The sequence below is a fragment of the Phocoena phocoena genome, chromosome 19, assembly GCF_963924675.1.
Source record: "Phocoena phocoena chromosome 19, mPhoPho1.1, whole genome shotgun sequence".
In the NCBI taxonomy this organism is placed as follows: domain Eukaryota; kingdom Metazoa; phylum Chordata; class Mammalia; order Artiodactyla; family Phocoenidae; genus Phocoena; species Phocoena phocoena.
The window spans coordinates 57,040,546-57,058,494 of record NC_089237.1 but is presented as its reverse complement, the minus strand read 5'-3'; the positions used below and the strand labels follow the sequence as shown (position 1 = coordinate 57,058,494).

At 43.7% G+C, this 17,949-nt stretch overlaps 1 protein-coding gene across 1 annotated transcript; it reads left to right on the top strand.

Annotated features, from left to right (window-relative positions):
- The first annotated feature begins 113 nt into the window (after window positions 1-113).
- On the top strand, window positions 114-17,488 carry TVP23C (trans-golgi network vesicle protein 23 homolog C). Its single transcript, XM_065896509.1, has 7 exons — window positions 114-263; window positions 3,384-3,466; window positions 4,655-4,799; window positions 8,748-8,837; window positions 10,260-10,391; window positions 14,761-14,889; window positions 16,310-17,488. The coding sequence occupies exons 1-7, from the start codon at window positions 252-254 to the stop codon at window positions 16,334-16,336; spliced, it is 618 nt and encodes a 205-aa protein (XP_065752581.1). The 5' UTR covers window positions 114-251; the 3' UTR covers window positions 16,337-17,488.
- The last annotated feature ends 461 nt before the right edge of the window (window positions 17,489-17,949 follow it).

Genomic DNA, 17,949 nt, shown 5'->3' with positions numbered 1-17,949 from the left:
TCTCGCCCCGCCCCGCCCCCTCTCTAGCCCCGCCCCTCCCTAGCTCTAGCCCCGCCCGGATCCTCCCACTCCGAGTCGCCCCGCCCCCACTTGCTCCTCCCCTGAGGGCCCGGAAGCGGAAGTGGGGTCAGGTTGCCGCTGTTACTCCGGCTCCTCCAGGCCCGTAGTGACCCCTCCTCGTCTGTTCTGGTCGCCGGCCCGCGGCTGCGGCGCTGACGTGGCTCCCGGAAGTGGGGCTGGCGTGGGCCGCCATGTTGCAGCAGGTGAGGGGCTGTGGGCGCGGAGAGCGGGCCGCGGCGGCTGGGCCGGGCCTGCAGGGCCTGAGGGGCCCGTGTTGAGCGTCCGGGGCCGCTGCCGGAGCCCGAGGAGGGGCGGGTGGGCGGCGGGCGGGGCGGCCGGGGGCGGGGCCGGGGTCCGGGCTGCGCTGAGGGCCGGCGCGGGTGTGAGAGGCGCGGGGTCGCGCCCGGGCTGGCGGGCGGCCGCGGAGACGCCGTGTGTGGCCGGGCGAGGGGAGGGGGGCCGCCACCCCGCACGTGGGATTAGGGGACACCCCCCGGCCTTGCGTTCAAGTTTGTGCTGTTACAGCAGCGTTGGAGGTGGCTGGTCCACTCCCGTGACTGCATCTGCGCCTCCGAGCTAATTACAGCCCTCACGTGTAGGACCAGAGATTAGTAAGAATCATTTCGTAGTTTCTTCCTATTTTTAAAAAAGTTTCACTTTTAGTTAGATTTTGTAGGCGTTTTTTCCTCTTGAGGGGTTACTGTGGCCCAGGCACTGTGCTAGGCCCCGGGGAAGGGCTGCGAACCGCACAGACGATTTCCTGCCGTGAATCGGAGGGAGAATTGGAGGGTGCCGGCGGTGGGGAGGCAAGATAAGTTAAAGACTGAAGGTAGTTTTCACAGGGCTGTCACAGAGCCAGGGTGGTGTGATAGCAGGTGTCTGCGAATAGGACGCCCTCGGGATTTAGTGTCGGAAAGGACCGCTCCGGGGAGGTGACCTGAGTGGGGAAAACCCGGTGATGGTCTGCACCTGCGCCCCGGCTGAAGGAGGCTGGAGAAAAACACAACGGCACTGACTGTTCCCACTTAGGCGTGTGGCCAGGCACCTCAAGCGAGCCCTTAGGGCCGCCAGGCAGTCGTCACCCTGCCCCCTCCGTAGACCCCTCTCCCTCCCACCTAGGCTGCTCTCGAGGGCTTCTCCCTCAGACCTTCAGCGTTTCTTCCTTATCTGCTCTCAGCCCCTAGCCTTGCTGCTCGTTTCACTGAGAAGGTGGAAGCCATCGGTGTCCGCACCGCCTGCCATCTCCAGCTTTCCTTGTAATCTCCTGTTCACTCTGCCTTTGTTTTATGTAACTGCACTGTCTGTGCTGCTTTTTTTTTTTTTTTTTTTTTGATATGGGCCGTTTTTAAAGACTTTATCGAATTTGTGCGAAAACAGTATTGCTTCTTTTTTTTTTTTTTTTAATGTTTTGGTTTTTTGGTCACGAGGCATGTGGGATCTTAACTCCCTGACCAGGGATCGAACCCACACCCCCTGCACTGGAAGACGAAGTCGTAACCACTGGACAGCCAGGGAAGTCCCGGTGCTGCCTTCTAAAGTCGAGCCCTCTCCTTGTGCACTGGTTTCCATCCCCTCTTGCCTAAATAAAGTACCCCCAGAGAATTCTAGCCTGTCGCCAAGGTGGAGACCACTGGTCTCATAGATGTGAATCCATTTTACATTTTCTAGCTTCAGCTGTTCCTCCACTCTTCCACCTTCATTTACTATGAAGGCTTTCTCCATACATACTCTGTGTGTTCCCACTTCTGTGCCTGTGAACAGATACCTAGTCAAGGGGCCAGAGGGAGGCCCAGCGGGTGAACTCTCCTGGAAGCCTCCCCACAGCCCGTCCCTCCCTCTGCTCCTGTTTGCGCTCAGGTTACTTCTGGCACTGATCACAGTCTGCCACGTGTCGTAGGTGATTGCTTCTTTGTTTATTAGCTCATGCCTTCAACAAATACTGTAGCACCTGGCCTGGTGCTCGGCTAGACACTAGGATTTATTACAATGCAGGGATGGAACTTGCCCTCCAGTAGCTTGGAGTCTAGGAGGAGGTAGGAGGAGTAGACTTGCAGTAAGACTATCCCGAGATAATTGTTCAAGCGGGGATTTGCCCAGGTGCTGTGGGGACGTGGGAGGGGGGATGCCTGGGGATTTCAGGGCAAGTTTCTCAGCCGTTGCAGTATTTGAGCTGAAAGTTGAAAGATGATTTGGCGTTTGCCTGATGGTCTGCTTCATAGGGGATGGGGAAGGGAAGAGCTTCTGGGTAGAGAAAACATGAAGGGCAGAAAGGTGGGAGGGCCCGAAGTGTTTTCCCAGAGCAGGTAGTAACAGCATTGCTGCAGTGCTCAGTGGGAGGGGGCGTTGTTGGCCAGAGCAGGTAGTAACAGCGTTGCTGCAGTGCTCAGTGGGAGGGGGCGTTGTTGGGAGGTGGGCATGGGATCAGGTCCTGAGCTGCCGCGAGCTCTGGTTGGCTGTGCCTGAGGGATTTAAGTCTTATCCTGTACAGGGAGGGGCGCCACTGAACAGTTTGGGCAGGGGGGTGACATGGTATGCTCTCCATTTGGGGAGATACTCTGGGTAATGAGGGGCTGGAGTAGAGCGGGGGTGAGACCAGAGATGGCGGGTGAGTGGGGAGGGGCTGGCACTGTGAAGGTGTGAAGCATGACTGAGGCTGCAGGTGAGTTGCAGTGAGCTGAGGTGTGAACCACTTAGAGACCTGAGGTCGAGGAGGGAAGGGAAGTAGAGGACAGAAGGGAGATTCAGCATCAGGACTTTAAAACATCTCTTCACGCTGTAAAGGGCACCTGAAGAAGCTTGTATGCTGATGAGAAAAATCCACCAGAAAGACCTGAAGATACAGGAAACTGTAAATAAAGGGGACGAGTGATGGAACACGCCCCCAAGGAGGCAGGAAGAGAAGGGATTCTGACTACAAGTAGCTGGTTTAGCCTTGGAGAAAAAGGGACAGAGTTGTGAGAAGGGGTCAGGAAAACAGGGCTGCAGTCAGATGATTTTGTGGAGGAGCCAGAGACAGTGAGTTTATCTCGGCAGCCTCAGCCTTCTCTGAGAGCCGCCTGAGGGTGGCTGCATTGAGTTTGCGCTTGGCAGCTTCTTGGGTGGGATGGAGACAGCAGGTGCTTGGGTTGCCACGTGGGGTTTGGCCAGGTGATCAGGGTTGGGGGAGGGAACTGACCTCGCCCCTTCCCTAGGCTGTGAGTTGCAGGTGGCCGTGACCGCATCCTGCCGTCATCTTCCATATTGACTTGTGTGCTGCCTTGCGTGTAGTAGGCATGCAATACGGAGTTTCATTCTGCTTCATGAATATTTGCTTTTCCTATCAGGACAGTAATGATGACATTGAAGATGTTTCACTGTTTGATGCAGAAGAGGAGACAACTAGTAGACCAAAAAAATCCAAAATCAGGTACGATGAAAAGTTACAAGACTCGGGTTAGTGTCTGGTGCTGTTCTGTCCATCGCCTGGTGCCAGCGACGGGGTTCGGGGCAGAGTGGTTGTGATGTGCAGGTGAATATTGTGTATTGCTGCTTTGCTCTTTAGTCTGAGATGAGGTGACATCTCACGTTTTCCCTGGGAATAATTGACATATGGCATTTTACTCAATACTGAGTTTTCAAATCTGCAAATCCAATTTTTTGAACACTGGTGTTTTTAATTCTGACTTTCGTACCAAGAATGCACCATTTCTTCAGATAGTTTCTGTAGATATATTACATTTTGATTTATTATGCAGATTTCAGAATTGTCTTTTGTATCAACTAATGTGAGAATATCAAGCCAAATATCTTTCTATTCCAAACTTAGTTATCGCTAAAGAAATTCACTTGATGAAATCAAATTCTACCTGAACCTTGAGAACATCTCTAAGTGAGAGATGCCCGTCACAAAAGACCACGTATTATATGATTTTGTTTATGTGAAATGTCCAGAATAGGCAAATCTACAGGGACAAGAAGTACATTAGTGGTTGCCTAGGACCGGAGAGGGGTGGGATTGGGGTCAGTGGGGGGGGTGACTGCCCATGGGTATAGGCTTTATGTTTGGGGTCATGAAAAAGTTCTAAAATTGATTGTGTGATAATTGCACAATTCTGTGAATATACCAAAAATCACTGAATTATACCCTTTAAATAGGGGAATTGTGTGGCGTGTGGATTATATCACAACGAAGCTGCTGATAAAACGGCAACTATGCGTGGTGGTCACTTTGTCTTAACGCCTGAAGTGATTTCTGAGGGCCTAGAAATTCTTAGGGCATGATATTTAGACATGTGAAAATAGGAGTCAGTCCTAAGAGTGTAGTTTCCTAATTCCTCTAAGCTTGGTAAAGTTTTTTGTTATATATTTTGTGAAAGTATATAATCAATGAGGTGTTAAAGTCACGTTTACATAGTGTATTTTCTGTGACAGCAGGGCCTAGTCAAATAATGGGACTTATGAAAAAAGAGAGGTAGGCGGTTTGCTTCTTCCTCAAGTCATCTTTTATTTTGGCAAGACTCTGCATGGTTCTGCTTTGGCTGAAACATTTTCATCTACATCTGCAGTACCTGTTGTAAATGTAATTGCATATCTTTTATTATGTTTTGGTTTTCAGACACCCAGTGGCATCATTTTTCCATTTATTCTTTCGAGTCAGTGCAATTATAGTCTATCTGCTCTGTGAATTGTTCAGCAGCAGCTTTATTGCCTGTATGGTGACAATTATCTTGTTGTTGTCATGTGACTTTTGGGCAGTCAAGGTAGGTTTGATTGTTTTTATTTTAAAACCGTATTTATATGATGAGATTGAATGACGTGTAAACAGTAAAAAAAAAAAAAAAAAAATGACACTTAGCATTTCCGATTGGTGTTAATTTATCTTTTTGTTATCTTAGGCCTCACCGGTGTCAAAGTGCCAGTTGTGGCAGATCACGTGTAGGTTTACTGACTTGTCTGTGCTTTACGTTAACCTATGTCAGCTTTAAAGTTAAACAAATAAAAAAGTGACCAGCAGCTACAGACTACACATATTGCTTCTAATCCTCACCACTGGGTTTGCTTCAGGGTCACCTCCGGCTGTGCCACGTATGATTTCTAGATAAGACCCCAGGGTAGCTTGTCCACCATTACAAGTACCGACCATTACAAAGGCTCCTATTTGAGCTTGAGGGCAGTGTTTCTCAGCCAGGGCCAGTTTTGCCCTCCAGGGGGACGTTCGTTTTTCAGTATCTGAAGACATCTTTGGTTGTCACAACTGGGGGTGGGGGAAGTGTGCTATTGGTATCACACGGGTAGAGGCCAGGGATGCTGCTAAATATCTTAAGGTGCACACACGGGGCAGCCCCCCCACATCAGGGAATCATCCGGCCCAAAATGTGGATAGTGCTGAGGCTGAGGGATCCTGTTGTAGGGGATAGAAAAGAGTGTAAGAAATGGTTCAAACTCAGAGGCTGTGGTAGGTAGAGGGATGGATGGATGGAGAGATAGGTATATAGATAGAGGGGCATGTGATAAAGTAACTATGGTAAAATATTAAATGTAGACACTAGGTGATAGGTATATGGGTATTCACTGTAAAACTTGACTTTTCTGTGTGTTTGGAAATTTTCATAATAAAATGGTAGGGGGAAAAATTGAAGGCAAAAAAAAAAGGCAAAAGCTACTTTTGGAATTTGAGGTATGTATATTGATTCAAAAACCAGTAAGATGTTACAGGTCTGCTCATGTCCACCAACGCAGCCATTTTTAGATCTTTTGATTGTTACAGATATCAGAAGTGGTTGGCTTGGTGGTGGCCAGTTTCCGTAGGCCACAAAATGCTGAGAGTAAAGATTACAAAGGTCTGTTTCCTGTAGTCTTTTCTTTTGTACAGTCTTCTTTGCCTTGTATTTCTTTGAATTTCTTCTGTTGCTTTATGCTCTAAAGTGTTTACTGTATCCAGGTCACAGTTTTGTTTTGAGGAACATTTCTTTTTGTTGTTCATGTAATTTCTGCTTAGCCAAATAGAACACCACCTTCAGTCAGTTCTTCCTGGTAATTTCCAAAAATTATATAATTAGATCCTTGTGGGTTTAGAGTTTTAAAAAATGTGGCCAGAGGGAGTTCCCTGGTGGCCTAGTGGTTAGGATTCCAGGCTTTCACTACATAGCCTGGGTTCAGTCCCTGGTCAGGGAACTGAGATACCGGGATGCAAGCCGCAGCATGACCAAATTAAAAAAAAAAATAAATAAAAATGTGGCCAGAAAGTATATTTTCTGATAACATTTTTTTTTTTAAAACAAGGGCTTTAAAAATACTCTTTCATCTGTGGCAGAATTACTTACAGATATGCAGACAATTGAGATATGAAATTAAGAAGTCAAGAATGGGGAAATTATTAAATGGACTTGGGGAAGGGGGTGTGCAGGGTTCTGAATGTAGTTAGAACAGCAGTGTGTGGTAGTTGTAAATCTCAAGGCAGTTGTCAAAAGAAGAGATAATTATTAAAAAAATAAGATAAATAAGATAAAGTTATTTAAAAAATGAAAAGAACTTAAATGTTATAACCTATATGGGGCTTTTGTCTTATTTTTTATTTTGAGAAATATAGTAAAAAAAGAATAAATAGTTGTTTTCAAATTTTTATGGTAACTTTTAGTAAAATTTAAAACATTGTGTGTCTTCCACAACATTGGAGAAGACAGGAGCAACTAAAACATCAAGAGAAGGAGAACAAAGCAAGCGTCCAGGAACCTGAAATATCATAGGACAGAGTGCAAGGGGATGGGAGCAGTAGCACATTAGTTACAGCTGTAGATGTAATTTGATTAAACCCTCTTTTTAAAGATAAAAATTAGATTTGGTCAAAAATCAAAGTCTAACCCAAAAGATCTAACTATAATTGTAACGTTAGAAAAAGTAAAAGAAGGCAAAGATAACATAAGACTAATTCAAACAAAAAGAAACTTGACGTTATATTATTATCAGACAAAGCAGAAATGAGAGTAAGACAGCATTCAGTGGAACAAGAAAGGTGAGTTGATGAGTCACAGTGAGGATCATTCACAGAATGACATCACATCAAACTATAGTGAAAAACTACTAGAAACACTAGAGAAGATGGAGGAACACTGTTGTGATAGAAGTCTAACAAACCATTGTCTTTGCAGATCAGAGCAACAAAAAATACATAAGATTTGAAGGATCTGAATGAAATAACAAGGTCACTTTCATAGCAGTATTTGGAACTCTGTATGTAGAGGCATAATACCTTCTTGTTCAGTTCCTGTGGAACATTTACAAAAGCTGACTAAATATCACTATGAAGAAAATCCAAAGAAATTGCCCAAAGCAGCTACATTTTCTAGTCCAGTACAACAGAACTGGAGACTAATGAAAAAAAAAAGGTTGTCAAAATTGGGATTTTTAAAAAGAGCCATTCTGTTAAATATCTTGGCGTAAAAAGGAAGTAAAAACTGTAAATATAGATTATTTATACCTTAATGATAATGAACATCTACATTCAAACTTTTGAAATGTGTCTAAAGCTGAATTCAGAGGAAAAACAATAGACAAAAGGCTTTTATTAGAGGTCTAGAAGTTTCAAAAACAAAAATAATAAGCTTGAGAGAAATTCGGAAAATAAACTAATAATGACAAAAACAGAAAGTAAAGAATTGGAAAATGGGAAAATGGAGGAGTTTGAGACTATTCGAAGAGCTGTTATTTGAAAGTGCCACTAAAATAGACCTCTGGCTGTTCTCGGTCTTCTTTGCCAGCTCTTCTCTTTTGCTTAGCCTTTGATTGGTAGCGTTTCTACAAAACGAAGTTTGGTCTCTAAGGCTCCTCCTCTTCTTCTCTTCTGTATTCCTTTCATCATGTTAGGAAAGCTATTAAAGCAGTTTGTTACATTAGTAAGAGGGAAAGAGCTTGGTGCATTTCAAGTACTGAATGAAGGTCAGTGCCTATAACCATAGTCTTCATTTGGGCTGCTGTACAGAATACCAGAGACTGGGTGGCTTACGAACAATAGGAATTTATTTTTCCAAGTCCTGGAGGCTGGAAATCCAAGGTCAGGGTGCCAGCATGGTCGGCCTCTGGTGAGGGCCCTCCTCCGGTTCCAGAGTGCTGATGTCTCGTTGTATCCTCACATGACTGAGAGCAGAGAGAGGGTGAAAGCTGTCTCTTGACTCTTATGAGGACACTAATCCCATTCACAAAGGCTCCGCCCCCATGGCCTCATCTAATCCTAATCACCTCCCAGAGGCCCCCTCTTGATACCATCACTTGGTGATGGGGTGGGGGCAGAGTTTCAACCCATGGATTTGGGGGGGACACAGTATTCAGTCCATAACCTTTTTTAGAGATACATAGTTATAAACTATATGTATCTGTGGTCAGGATATATAGGAAAAAGTAGGTCCCAGAAGCTAAAGATCAAGGGGTTTAGAAACACATTAGGGAACTGGAGAAAGGACAAGAGTTAGCTAGGGAAAAGAAGGGTAATGTTTATGGGTGTGCTGACCCTGTCACCTCTGCCCCTGTGGGGCCTGCCATGGCATTTTATTTACTCTTTTGTCCAGGCCTGGTACGTAGTGGTCTTTAACTGGATATTATGGCGGGAAAGCTGATGATTTCTTGTTTGTGAACTGTTACACTAAGATACGATGTTATGGTAGACCTGTAAATAATGTTTTTAAAATGTGTGTGCATATATTAATCTTTACCAGAATGTCACAGGTAGACTAATGGTTGGCCTGCGCTGGTGGAATCATATTGATGAAGATGGAAAAAGCCATTGGGTGTTTGAGTCCAGGAAGGTAAACTGCCTTTGTTTTGTTTTTTGTGGTTTTTTTTGCGCGTCATTCAAAAAATTATGTGTAGGGCTTCCCTGGTGGTGCAGTGGTTGAGAGTCCGCCTGCCGATGCAGGGGACATGGGTTTGTACCCTGGTCCGGGAAGATCCCACATGACGCGGAGCGGCTGGGCCCGTGAGCCATGGCCGCTGATCCTGCGCGTCCGGAGCCCGTGCTCCGCAACGGGAGAGGCCACAGCAGTGAGAGGCCCGCGTACCAAAAAAAAAAAAAAAAATTACGTGTAGATACATTTGAGTATTTAAGGGTCAATTACCTAAACACTTCAGATGCATCTACACATAAGGGACCGCCCCAGGTCGCTTGGCATGGTATAGCACAGAACCAGATGATCTTCTAAACTTGCCTTGCGTTTCTCTTTAGTTCCGACTGGAAACAGGGCGTGTCCAGGAAAGAACCCTGAGAGGGCTTGGGCTCAGGGTTTATGCCGCGTGCTTAGCTGCCTACCAGGGGCTGCTGCTGAAGGGTCTCTGTTTGGGGTCCCTGTGTGCCTTGCCTAGTGTAGCTCCCTACAGTGGCTCCCTCTGTCCTTGCCCCCCGGGTCCTCCTCCATTCGTACTCAGGAGGAAGAAAGAGGAAGTTTGCATCTGGATAGAAAATCTGAGTTAAGCAGAGAGCAGTCAGTTCTTCAGGCTGTGCCTTCAGAAGCCCTAGGGGACCTTGCTCTGTTTTGGGTTAGCCTGCTTATCTGTAGTGGAAATCAGTTTGGGAGCCAGAGGACAAAACTCCTGGAGACAGCACCAATTAAATTGCTTGCCTCTGCTTGTTAGGGCCCCTGACTAGGACTCCTCAGAAAGCAGCATTGTGCTCAGTGAGCCCATAGTCCTTTATATTATAAAATCTACCTTGGAAACCACTCAGCGCCCTTTTAAATTCCTGGGTGTTGCTGAGACATTCTGGTCATTGTCCGGAATCCCTTGACTGCATTTCTTCCTGTGGACCCTGATGGACCTTTTAGTCTCCAGGATGACCATAGCCTTGATTTCCTGAATCCTCACCTAAGAAGGCATCTTTCAAAGCTTGCTTATGAATAATCAGTATAAGTGCAAGAAGGATTGACTAGAAGCCTATCAGAGGCCACCCTTACTGTCTTGGGCGATGACAACTGTCCACTCTGCCCTGAAAATGAAACATTCTCGATTGAAAACAAAGTATGTTAAGACCAGTTCCAAAAATTACAGTAGTGGTAGATCTACTGTTTTGCTTGAGGGAGATTGTGGGGCGGGGGGTAGGAGTTCTAACTTGGGATTTGGGTTGTCTGTATTAATTTATTTGAATTTGAGGGTAAGGGGTTTTTCATTAAAAATGTTAAACTTTTTGCTGATAAATACCACAGAACATTGGTTATTAACTTCATGTTCTTTTGTAGGCCTCTCCTCAAGACAGTAAAACTGTTTCAGAGGCTGAATCAAGAATCTTCTGGTTAGGACTCATTGCCTGTCCGGTGCTGTGGGTGATATTTGCCTTTAGTGCCCTCTTCTCCTTCAGAGTGAAGTGGTTGGTGAGTATCAGTGTGGAGCTGTCAGTAACCCGCTAAGGTGGCTGGTGGACAGTCATAATAAGCAGCACCTGTGTTAACATCAGGGACACCCCCCCCCCACCCCCCTTGAATAGGCAGCTTCATCATGTATTTCCCAAGTTTGGTTTCTCAACTCTGCTTTTCTCTAAGTACAGAGAGCAGAGTCCTGTGAAAGACTCCATCTCACGAGTTCTCCAAGTGCTGAGCAGAATTTGATTTAGCCCATCTTGTTCAGTGATTACCACATGTATCACATAATCTTGTTGGTCGGGGATGGTCAGTATACTCCACACGTGCTTAGCTTGGTTTGGAACTAACAGAGTGGTCTTTTCTGAAAATACTGGTTGGTAACCTGTTCTGGTTATCTCCTACAACAGTCATTTTATGATCTCTCGCAGTTTCACTGGTTCAGAAGTTTGGGAAGGGCTTGTCTGGAAAGTTCTGGCTTGGGATCTTTTGTACTTGTGGTCAGACAGTGGCTGGGGGCTGCTGAGGCTTCTCCTCTTTATGGGGTCCCATGGCCTCTCAACACGGTCTTTCCACATTGCTGGTTGGGGCTCCATTACAGTCTGGTGGCCTCATGGCAGTTAGACTTGGAGGGTCACAGCTCCAGTTGAGAGTGTTTTAGCTCACAAGCTGTATTACCTTGTACAACTGTATTAGTTTTCTAGGGCTGCCATAACAAAGTATCACGGACTGGGTGGCTTAAACAACAGAAATTTATTTTCTCCCAATTCTGGAGGTCTGTCTCTTTGGCTAGTTGACTGTCTTCTCCCAGTGTCTTCATGTGGTCTTCCCTCTGTACATGTCTGTGTCCTAATCTCCTCTACTTATAAGGGCACCTATCATATTGGATTAGGGCCCACCCTAGTGACCTTATTTTTCCTTAATTCTTTAAAGACCCTGTTTCCAAATACAGTCACATTCTGGGGTCCTGGGATTATATACATTAAACATATACATTTTGGGGGAACAAAGTTCAGCCCATGACAACCACCTAGCCTCAGAAGTAACAGCATCACTTTTGGCACCCGTCCACATTCAGGAGAATGGAAATTAGGCTCTACAGCTTGATGGGGGAGTAAGAAGATTCTAGAAGAGCATGTGGAGATACAATTGCCACCATGTTTGGAAAATATAATCTGTCACTTAGCTCAAACTGTGTGTCTTATTCTTTTAATAATTGATTTTATCTCACTTAATACATATTGGTATCAGATGTATTTTGGCCTTAATTGTGTTTTTTTCCCCTGTTTTTAATATTTCCTTGTCTAGTTCGCTGTATAGGTTCTCTTTTCCTTTGTGCATACACGTACATAAATACTTTCCCTTTTGAGATTTGGAAGGTTTATTTTCTGTTTTTAGTTTTTCTAGTAGTTATCTGTATCACATAACCCTCTTTCATGTATTTCATGTATCATACCCTCTTTCATGAATTAAGAAATGTATTTAATGTCTTGATTTCCTGCTGTGAAAGATGTAAAGTTAACATTCATGCCTTCTCCCACCTTTCCTCCCTCCTTCCACTTCTGGATTTTTGTTGGTTGTAGTCTTACTTTAGTTATTTTAAGTAATATACTTATTCCTGTTTATTGACTTAGAGACTGTTTAGAAAGGGAATGAAATAAACACTCTTACATTCCCTCCTTTGTTTCTTCCCTTTCTATGCCTGAGCTTTGTTTGTTCCAGTATTATTTTTGTTGTCAAGGTTTATAACAATTACCTTTCGAAACGATATTTGTTACTGGTTGTTCAGTCTTTGATCTACTTTTAAATAAATTGATTCAGTCCTTTTATTGCAGCTTCTCCTTTACCTCTTGGTTGGCTGAATTTCATTGTTGGGTGATTTTTTTCAAAAAACTTGTGGGTGTTATTTTCCTTTGGCTCTGTCATGTTTAAGAATATGAGCCTGTTGACTTTATTCTTGAATAAACTTTTCTTTTTTCTTTCTGAATAAACTCTTTATGCTTGAATAAATTCTTTATTTCTTCATTCTTGAAAAAAGATTCTTTATTCTTGAATAAAGAATCGGCTAAGTTAATATTCTTGGGTCACAACTTCTTTCTCTCACCATTTAGAAGGCATTACTTCCTCATTTTCTAATATTGAATATTGTAGAGAAATCTGAGGCCTGGCTTACTTAACCTCCATGTAAGGGAGTGAATTATTTTTCTCCCTGGACAAATAGTTTTTGTTAATCATTCTTGAAGTTTTAAAATAGCATACAGAACCAGATGGTCTTTGTGTTTATCTTTGTGTATTGCTTTTTCTGGAAACTGTGCCCCTCTAGTATGCAGGCACAGGTTTTGCTTTGAATCAGGGAAATTATCTTCTGTTGTCTTCACATGTATTTACGTTCTGTGTTTTTGGGGTCTCTGATTCTGAGGTACCAGTTCCCTGTGTGTCGGATCATTTTCATCTCTTCTCATCCACCATCTTAAATGCTTTCGTCTCATCTTTTCCTTTCTGGTTATTCACTCAGCACATCTTTGTAAGAGTCTGCCGTACACCAGAGCTGTCTTGGGCGCTGGGGATGTGATTAAGGGCCCGATAAACAAGATGACTGCTCCCATAGCACTGCTTTCTAGTGGAGCAGAGTGTAGACAGACAGTAAATAAGGGTTGTTAGAAAGGTGACCCACAGTAACGGAGTGGAGAGTGCCAGGGAGAGCAGAGTGGGCTGCTTTAGCAAGGGCTTCTCTGCGTTTCCTGAGCTCTGCCAGCTCCGTTTTCAACTCCGTCTGGTGTCTTGTCTTACCTTCATTCTCTTTGAATTCTTGTCTTTAGGTTCTTCTGTAGGGTGATGTATGCTTCAGGAATGCTTTTATTTTGGTGGACTCTATTTCTTTTTAGAATCGATTCTTCGTCTGCTTTTTGCATACTGTGTTTCTTTCTTCTTTTTGTTTTTTGCTGTGGTCCTGCGTAGCTGCCTTTCCCTGTTCCCCTCCCCATTTTGCTCCTGTTCGCAGTGGCGGCTCTGTCCAGACCTTCTCTTGATGTTGGTTTCGTGTGGGTGAGTTCTCCTTGCCTGCCTGCCTTGTTGTCTGAGACATCTGGGCTCTGCTGTGAGCTGCCTGAAGGCGCAGGTGTGAGGAGGGGACCGCAGCCCTGCCGCCGGCTGCCTCGGCTGGCTTGCTCGGGTTCCTTCCCTTACATAGTGGAGTTCTTGTTGCTCTGTCGTGGTTCTGCCCTCCTGCTTTAGATCGTTTGTGAGCCCTTGGAGCCTTCACCTCTCTCTGGGGAGGCAGCCCAGTCTTTCTCTGGCAGTGTTTCCCCTTCCCTAAAGCAGAGCAGGGAGAGGAGGGGGTGAAAGGTGGTTTGGGCTCCTGTTTTAAGACCACAGGGCGGGAAGGGGGCATCCTGTCCCTCAAGCTTCCCCACCCACTGATGGGCTTGATGACCGTTGGTCCTCCTGCCTACTCAGACCATTTGCTTATTCTAGAACAGGGCTTGGCCAACTGGCCTGCAGGCCAAATCTGGCCTTACGCCTGTTTTTGTAAATTTGTGTTGGAACACAGCCTTGCCTGTTTGTTTACATATTGCCTGTGGCTGCTCTGGGGCTAGAATGTCAGAGTTGAGTATTTGCAAGAGACCATATGGCCTGCAGAGCCTAAAATATTATCTGGCCCTTTACAGAAAAGCTTTGTAGAATATTTAACCGTGGGATCCCCTCATGTTGTTCTAATTAACTTTTCTTTAATAATATTTAAATAGTAGGCTTGCGTTTCTTTTTCTCAGTCCTTAGCGGTCTTAGTGGGGTCACCTATAGGATTGTGGCCACAAGGAAGAAACAACTCTGCTGAAGTGCATTTCTTCCTAGTGCTGTGTCCCCCTCTGCGCCCTTCCCCCATCTCCTTGTCACAGAAGGCAAACCCCTGTTGCTTGCTACTTTGAGGCACTGGTTTGCTTTCTTAGAAGCCAGTTGTTGGCCACACAGTAGCATAGAGCAGAGACTCAGCTCTGTGTGCTTTCAGTGTGTTGAACTTGATCTATCTCTTGACCATTCTTAAGGAAACAGTTAACATTTGAGCCCCTTCTGAGTCTCATTTACTTTTTTTATATCTTTACTCACAGAACCATGGAAAATATTAGAGAATGAATGATCCCCCTGCTGCATCCCCGGGGCTGGCACAGAGCATGTGTGTTGATGGGTGCTTGTTGGGTGGTGAAGAGCGCATATTGGACGGGTCTGCTCTGGGAGGGAGGGAGCACGGGAGTCTCACGGCCACAGCCCCCCTTCACAGAGCTTCCACTTCCTGCTCTTTCCCGAGACAGTCTCCGCGTTTTGTTTATGGCAGAGAGATGGTCAGTCAGTGTCAAGCCCGTAACTGTTGGTTATTCCCCTCTCCCAGGCGGTGGTTATCATGGGTGTGGTGCTGCAAGGGGCCAACTTGTATGGCTACATCAGGTGCAAAGTGGGCAGCAGGAAGAATTTAACCAGCATGGCTACGTCGTACCTTGGAAAGCAGTTTTTAAGACAAGTAAGTGTTTTCTGGATGTCAGGGTAATTTGGATGTGGTCAGTGACTAATGCAATGAAGATTTCTAACTCTTGCAGAGTTTAATTTCTATGAAGTACTTTAAAAAAAGTATTTTAAAGGGACATACTTATTTAAGTACGACATGATGATGATAAAGTTGTTTTAATTTCTCTTTGGAGGCTTTTAGGGCATTCCAGAAATGTATTGTTGATATCCTGAAATTATTTTAAAACCAGAGGGATAAATGTTCATTGATAATAACTTCTTTTTTTTAATTAGGTGAAGTTCAGTTGCTTTCCATTACTTCCGGTGGCTCTAAATGAACAGTTTTGAAGAATGTATCAATATATTGTATGGTTTTAGGCTTTATAGTAAGAACAAGTTAGAAACATAATAAGACCGTATCGTTAAAGATTGTTTTAAACTACTCAGTTTGTTTTTGAAGAATGTATAGGTTTTACTATAGTTCCCCGATATGAAGATTTAAATCGTAGTTTTCCACGGGGTAAGTGGTATTCATAGGTAAATAGTAATTGGTAAAACCTTTGGGAAATTGATTAGGTCTTTGTATGAGTGATGTCTCGTGTTTGTGTTCATGCAGTTGGTTGGGCAGGTAACGTTATACAGGACACTTACGGGTTCTCAACCTTGGACATGCATCAGAATCTCCTGGAGGGCTAGAGCACAGATTGTGGGGTCCTACCCCCAAAGTTTCTTATTTAGTTGCCCTGGGACCGGGTCTCATAGGTCGCACGTTTGCAGGTTCCCAGGTGGTACTGATGTTGCTGGTTCAAGGATTACATTTGTGACTAAAGCCCTGAGAGGCTAAGTGACTTCTCAGGAACATACAGAAACAAAGTGGTGCAAAGCTAGGGCTTAACCCAGCTCTCTTGAAATCCAGTGCCGTTTCCTGTACAGTTTCTCTTATATAAAAGTTAAGAAGTAGGGAAAATGAGGATTCTTGTAGGGACATGACTCTCCTCCTGAGGGTTTTTGCAGAGTCCCAGTATACCTTTGCGGGGTAAGGTCCACCTCATGGTAATTGTCAAGTGTGTGCTTAATAGGTTTTTTTTCCCTTACGATTACCAGCATTCAGGTGAAATTGAACCTTGAGCTGACATACATGGACAGGGTCAGTAGACTTACATGGCACTCGGTGATGCTCTGCTCAAATGCGAGTGACTTGCTGGACATCTGGGTGGACCCATTGCTGTACTTCTTTAGCGTGACAGTAATTTTTAATGTAATTGGGCCATGGGATGCCAGGTAATGTAGTAGCTGGCTGTGCTGGCAATTACAAAATGTTTTCCTAGTGCTTTAAATCTGGTATGTTAAGTAAAATAGCTTTGAGTGTTAAGGAGTTGTTTCTCTTTTGCAAGTGAAATAGCTTTTAGTGTTAAGGAGTTGTTTCTCTTTTGCAGACCACTGGAGACGATCAGACCTCCTGAAGAGAGTGAGGGAGTTTCCATTGGGAACAACTGAAGGGGATCTTGACTCTGAACCTTTAGAACTCAGTACCTATTGCAAAGAGGAGTGTTGGGTTTGTTTTTCCATTTTAAAGTTTACTTTAAAAAAAAAAGGAAAAGTAGTTTTCATATTAAGTTTTTACTTTCTAGCATATGGGGCTTGAAGGTGTGGTGTAGCTAGAAACATTGTTAACATTTGGTTCATGGTGTACATATGTGTATGCACATAGTCGTGTAAGATCCATGTGTCTTAAATTAACAAAAGTGTTTGTGTTCATGCCCATATGGAATGGAGACCTTTGCATTTTGATCCACAGAACAAGAAGGATGTTCCTAGTCTATCTCAAAACTCTCTGTGTTTACATACTATTTCTGTAGATTATTTTAGGTTTTGCTTCCATGGTAAGAGTGAGCACTTTGGCTCATATATAGAGTTAGAAATAATTGTTAATTTTACACTTAATATATACTTCATGATGAAACTTCTTATCCTAGGCGTTTACAGGCAGGTAAAAACCAAATTTGGGCTATTGGTGTTAACTAGTTTCTAAAGTTTTGTTTATTTTTATTTGTAATGAGTCACGTACTTAAGGCCCAGTTAATATAAAAGGAATTTTCATAGTTTATGTTCATGGGATACGTAGGCATTGCTGCTGTTCTATTTATTTTTGGGGAAAGATAGCCAGATTTTACTTTGGAACCTTCCAGAAGCTCTTCAGTGGTCCTTGGCCTAATGAAATCTATCTTTTACCACTAAAAGAGTATTATTCTTATGTCATAGTGAGAATAATCATTTCAATACTTGGCATTGTAAATGCCTAAAAGACGTTTTATTTTACGAATCTATTTTTTTTCTTGCTATAATGGGGATATTGTAAATCATGTATTTGTATTAATGGTATTTCTTAAAACAATGTATGTAACAATCCGCAAACTATTGTAGGCATCTGTAAATTCTGTTGTAGGTACTGTAAATTTTCTTTTAATTGGCAGATAGATTATTTTGTGATTGTATTTATACATTGTTAAAAATTTTTTGAAGATGTTTTGTTTAATTGAATGTATCTTATTGGTGTGATAGCTTTGAAGGTGCATAACTTTATATTTGTATAAAACTCTACTGCTTACAAAGCACTTTGACACTCGTAATCTCATTTGATCCTCACGACAAGCCTGTTATGTGTGATGCCGGTTTATAGGTGACGAAACAGGACTTCAGGTTATTGACTGACTTGCCCAAGGAGACACTGATTACAGGAAGACCCATCAGGACATATTACTGATTTTAGAGGAAATATTTGTCTCTAAATGTCCTTTCCTTTCGTACGAATCGTTAATTTACTAAGTCATTAATTTGGTAAGTGCTTGTTTCCCATTTTATTTATACTTGTCTGGTGAGGAAAGTGGATGCTGCATAAATGTTTTTATTTAACCTGAAAGATCTGGTGTCAGTCTGTAGAGCTGAGAGTCTCATGGGGGGGTTGCTCTTGAGGTTACTATTGTTATTTCAGGCTGCAATCCTAAACCAAATATGAATTGAATTTTGGAATATGTACGTGGCAAGACCTACTGTTTATCCCCCAATATTCATTTTT

What these genes read in the sequence shown, in the direction of transcription:
- TVP23C (XM_065896509.1), top strand. An exon ending in CCAAAAAAATCCAAAATCAG is followed by an intron (nt 3,467 to 4,654) that starts GTACGATGAAAA and finishes TTTGGTTTTCAG; the next exon opens with ACACCCAGTGGCATCATTTT. An exon ending in GTGACTTTTGGGCAGTCAAG is followed by an intron (nt 4,800 to 8,747) that starts GTAGGTTTGATT and finishes AATCTTTACCAG; the next exon opens with AATGTCACAGGTAGACTAAT.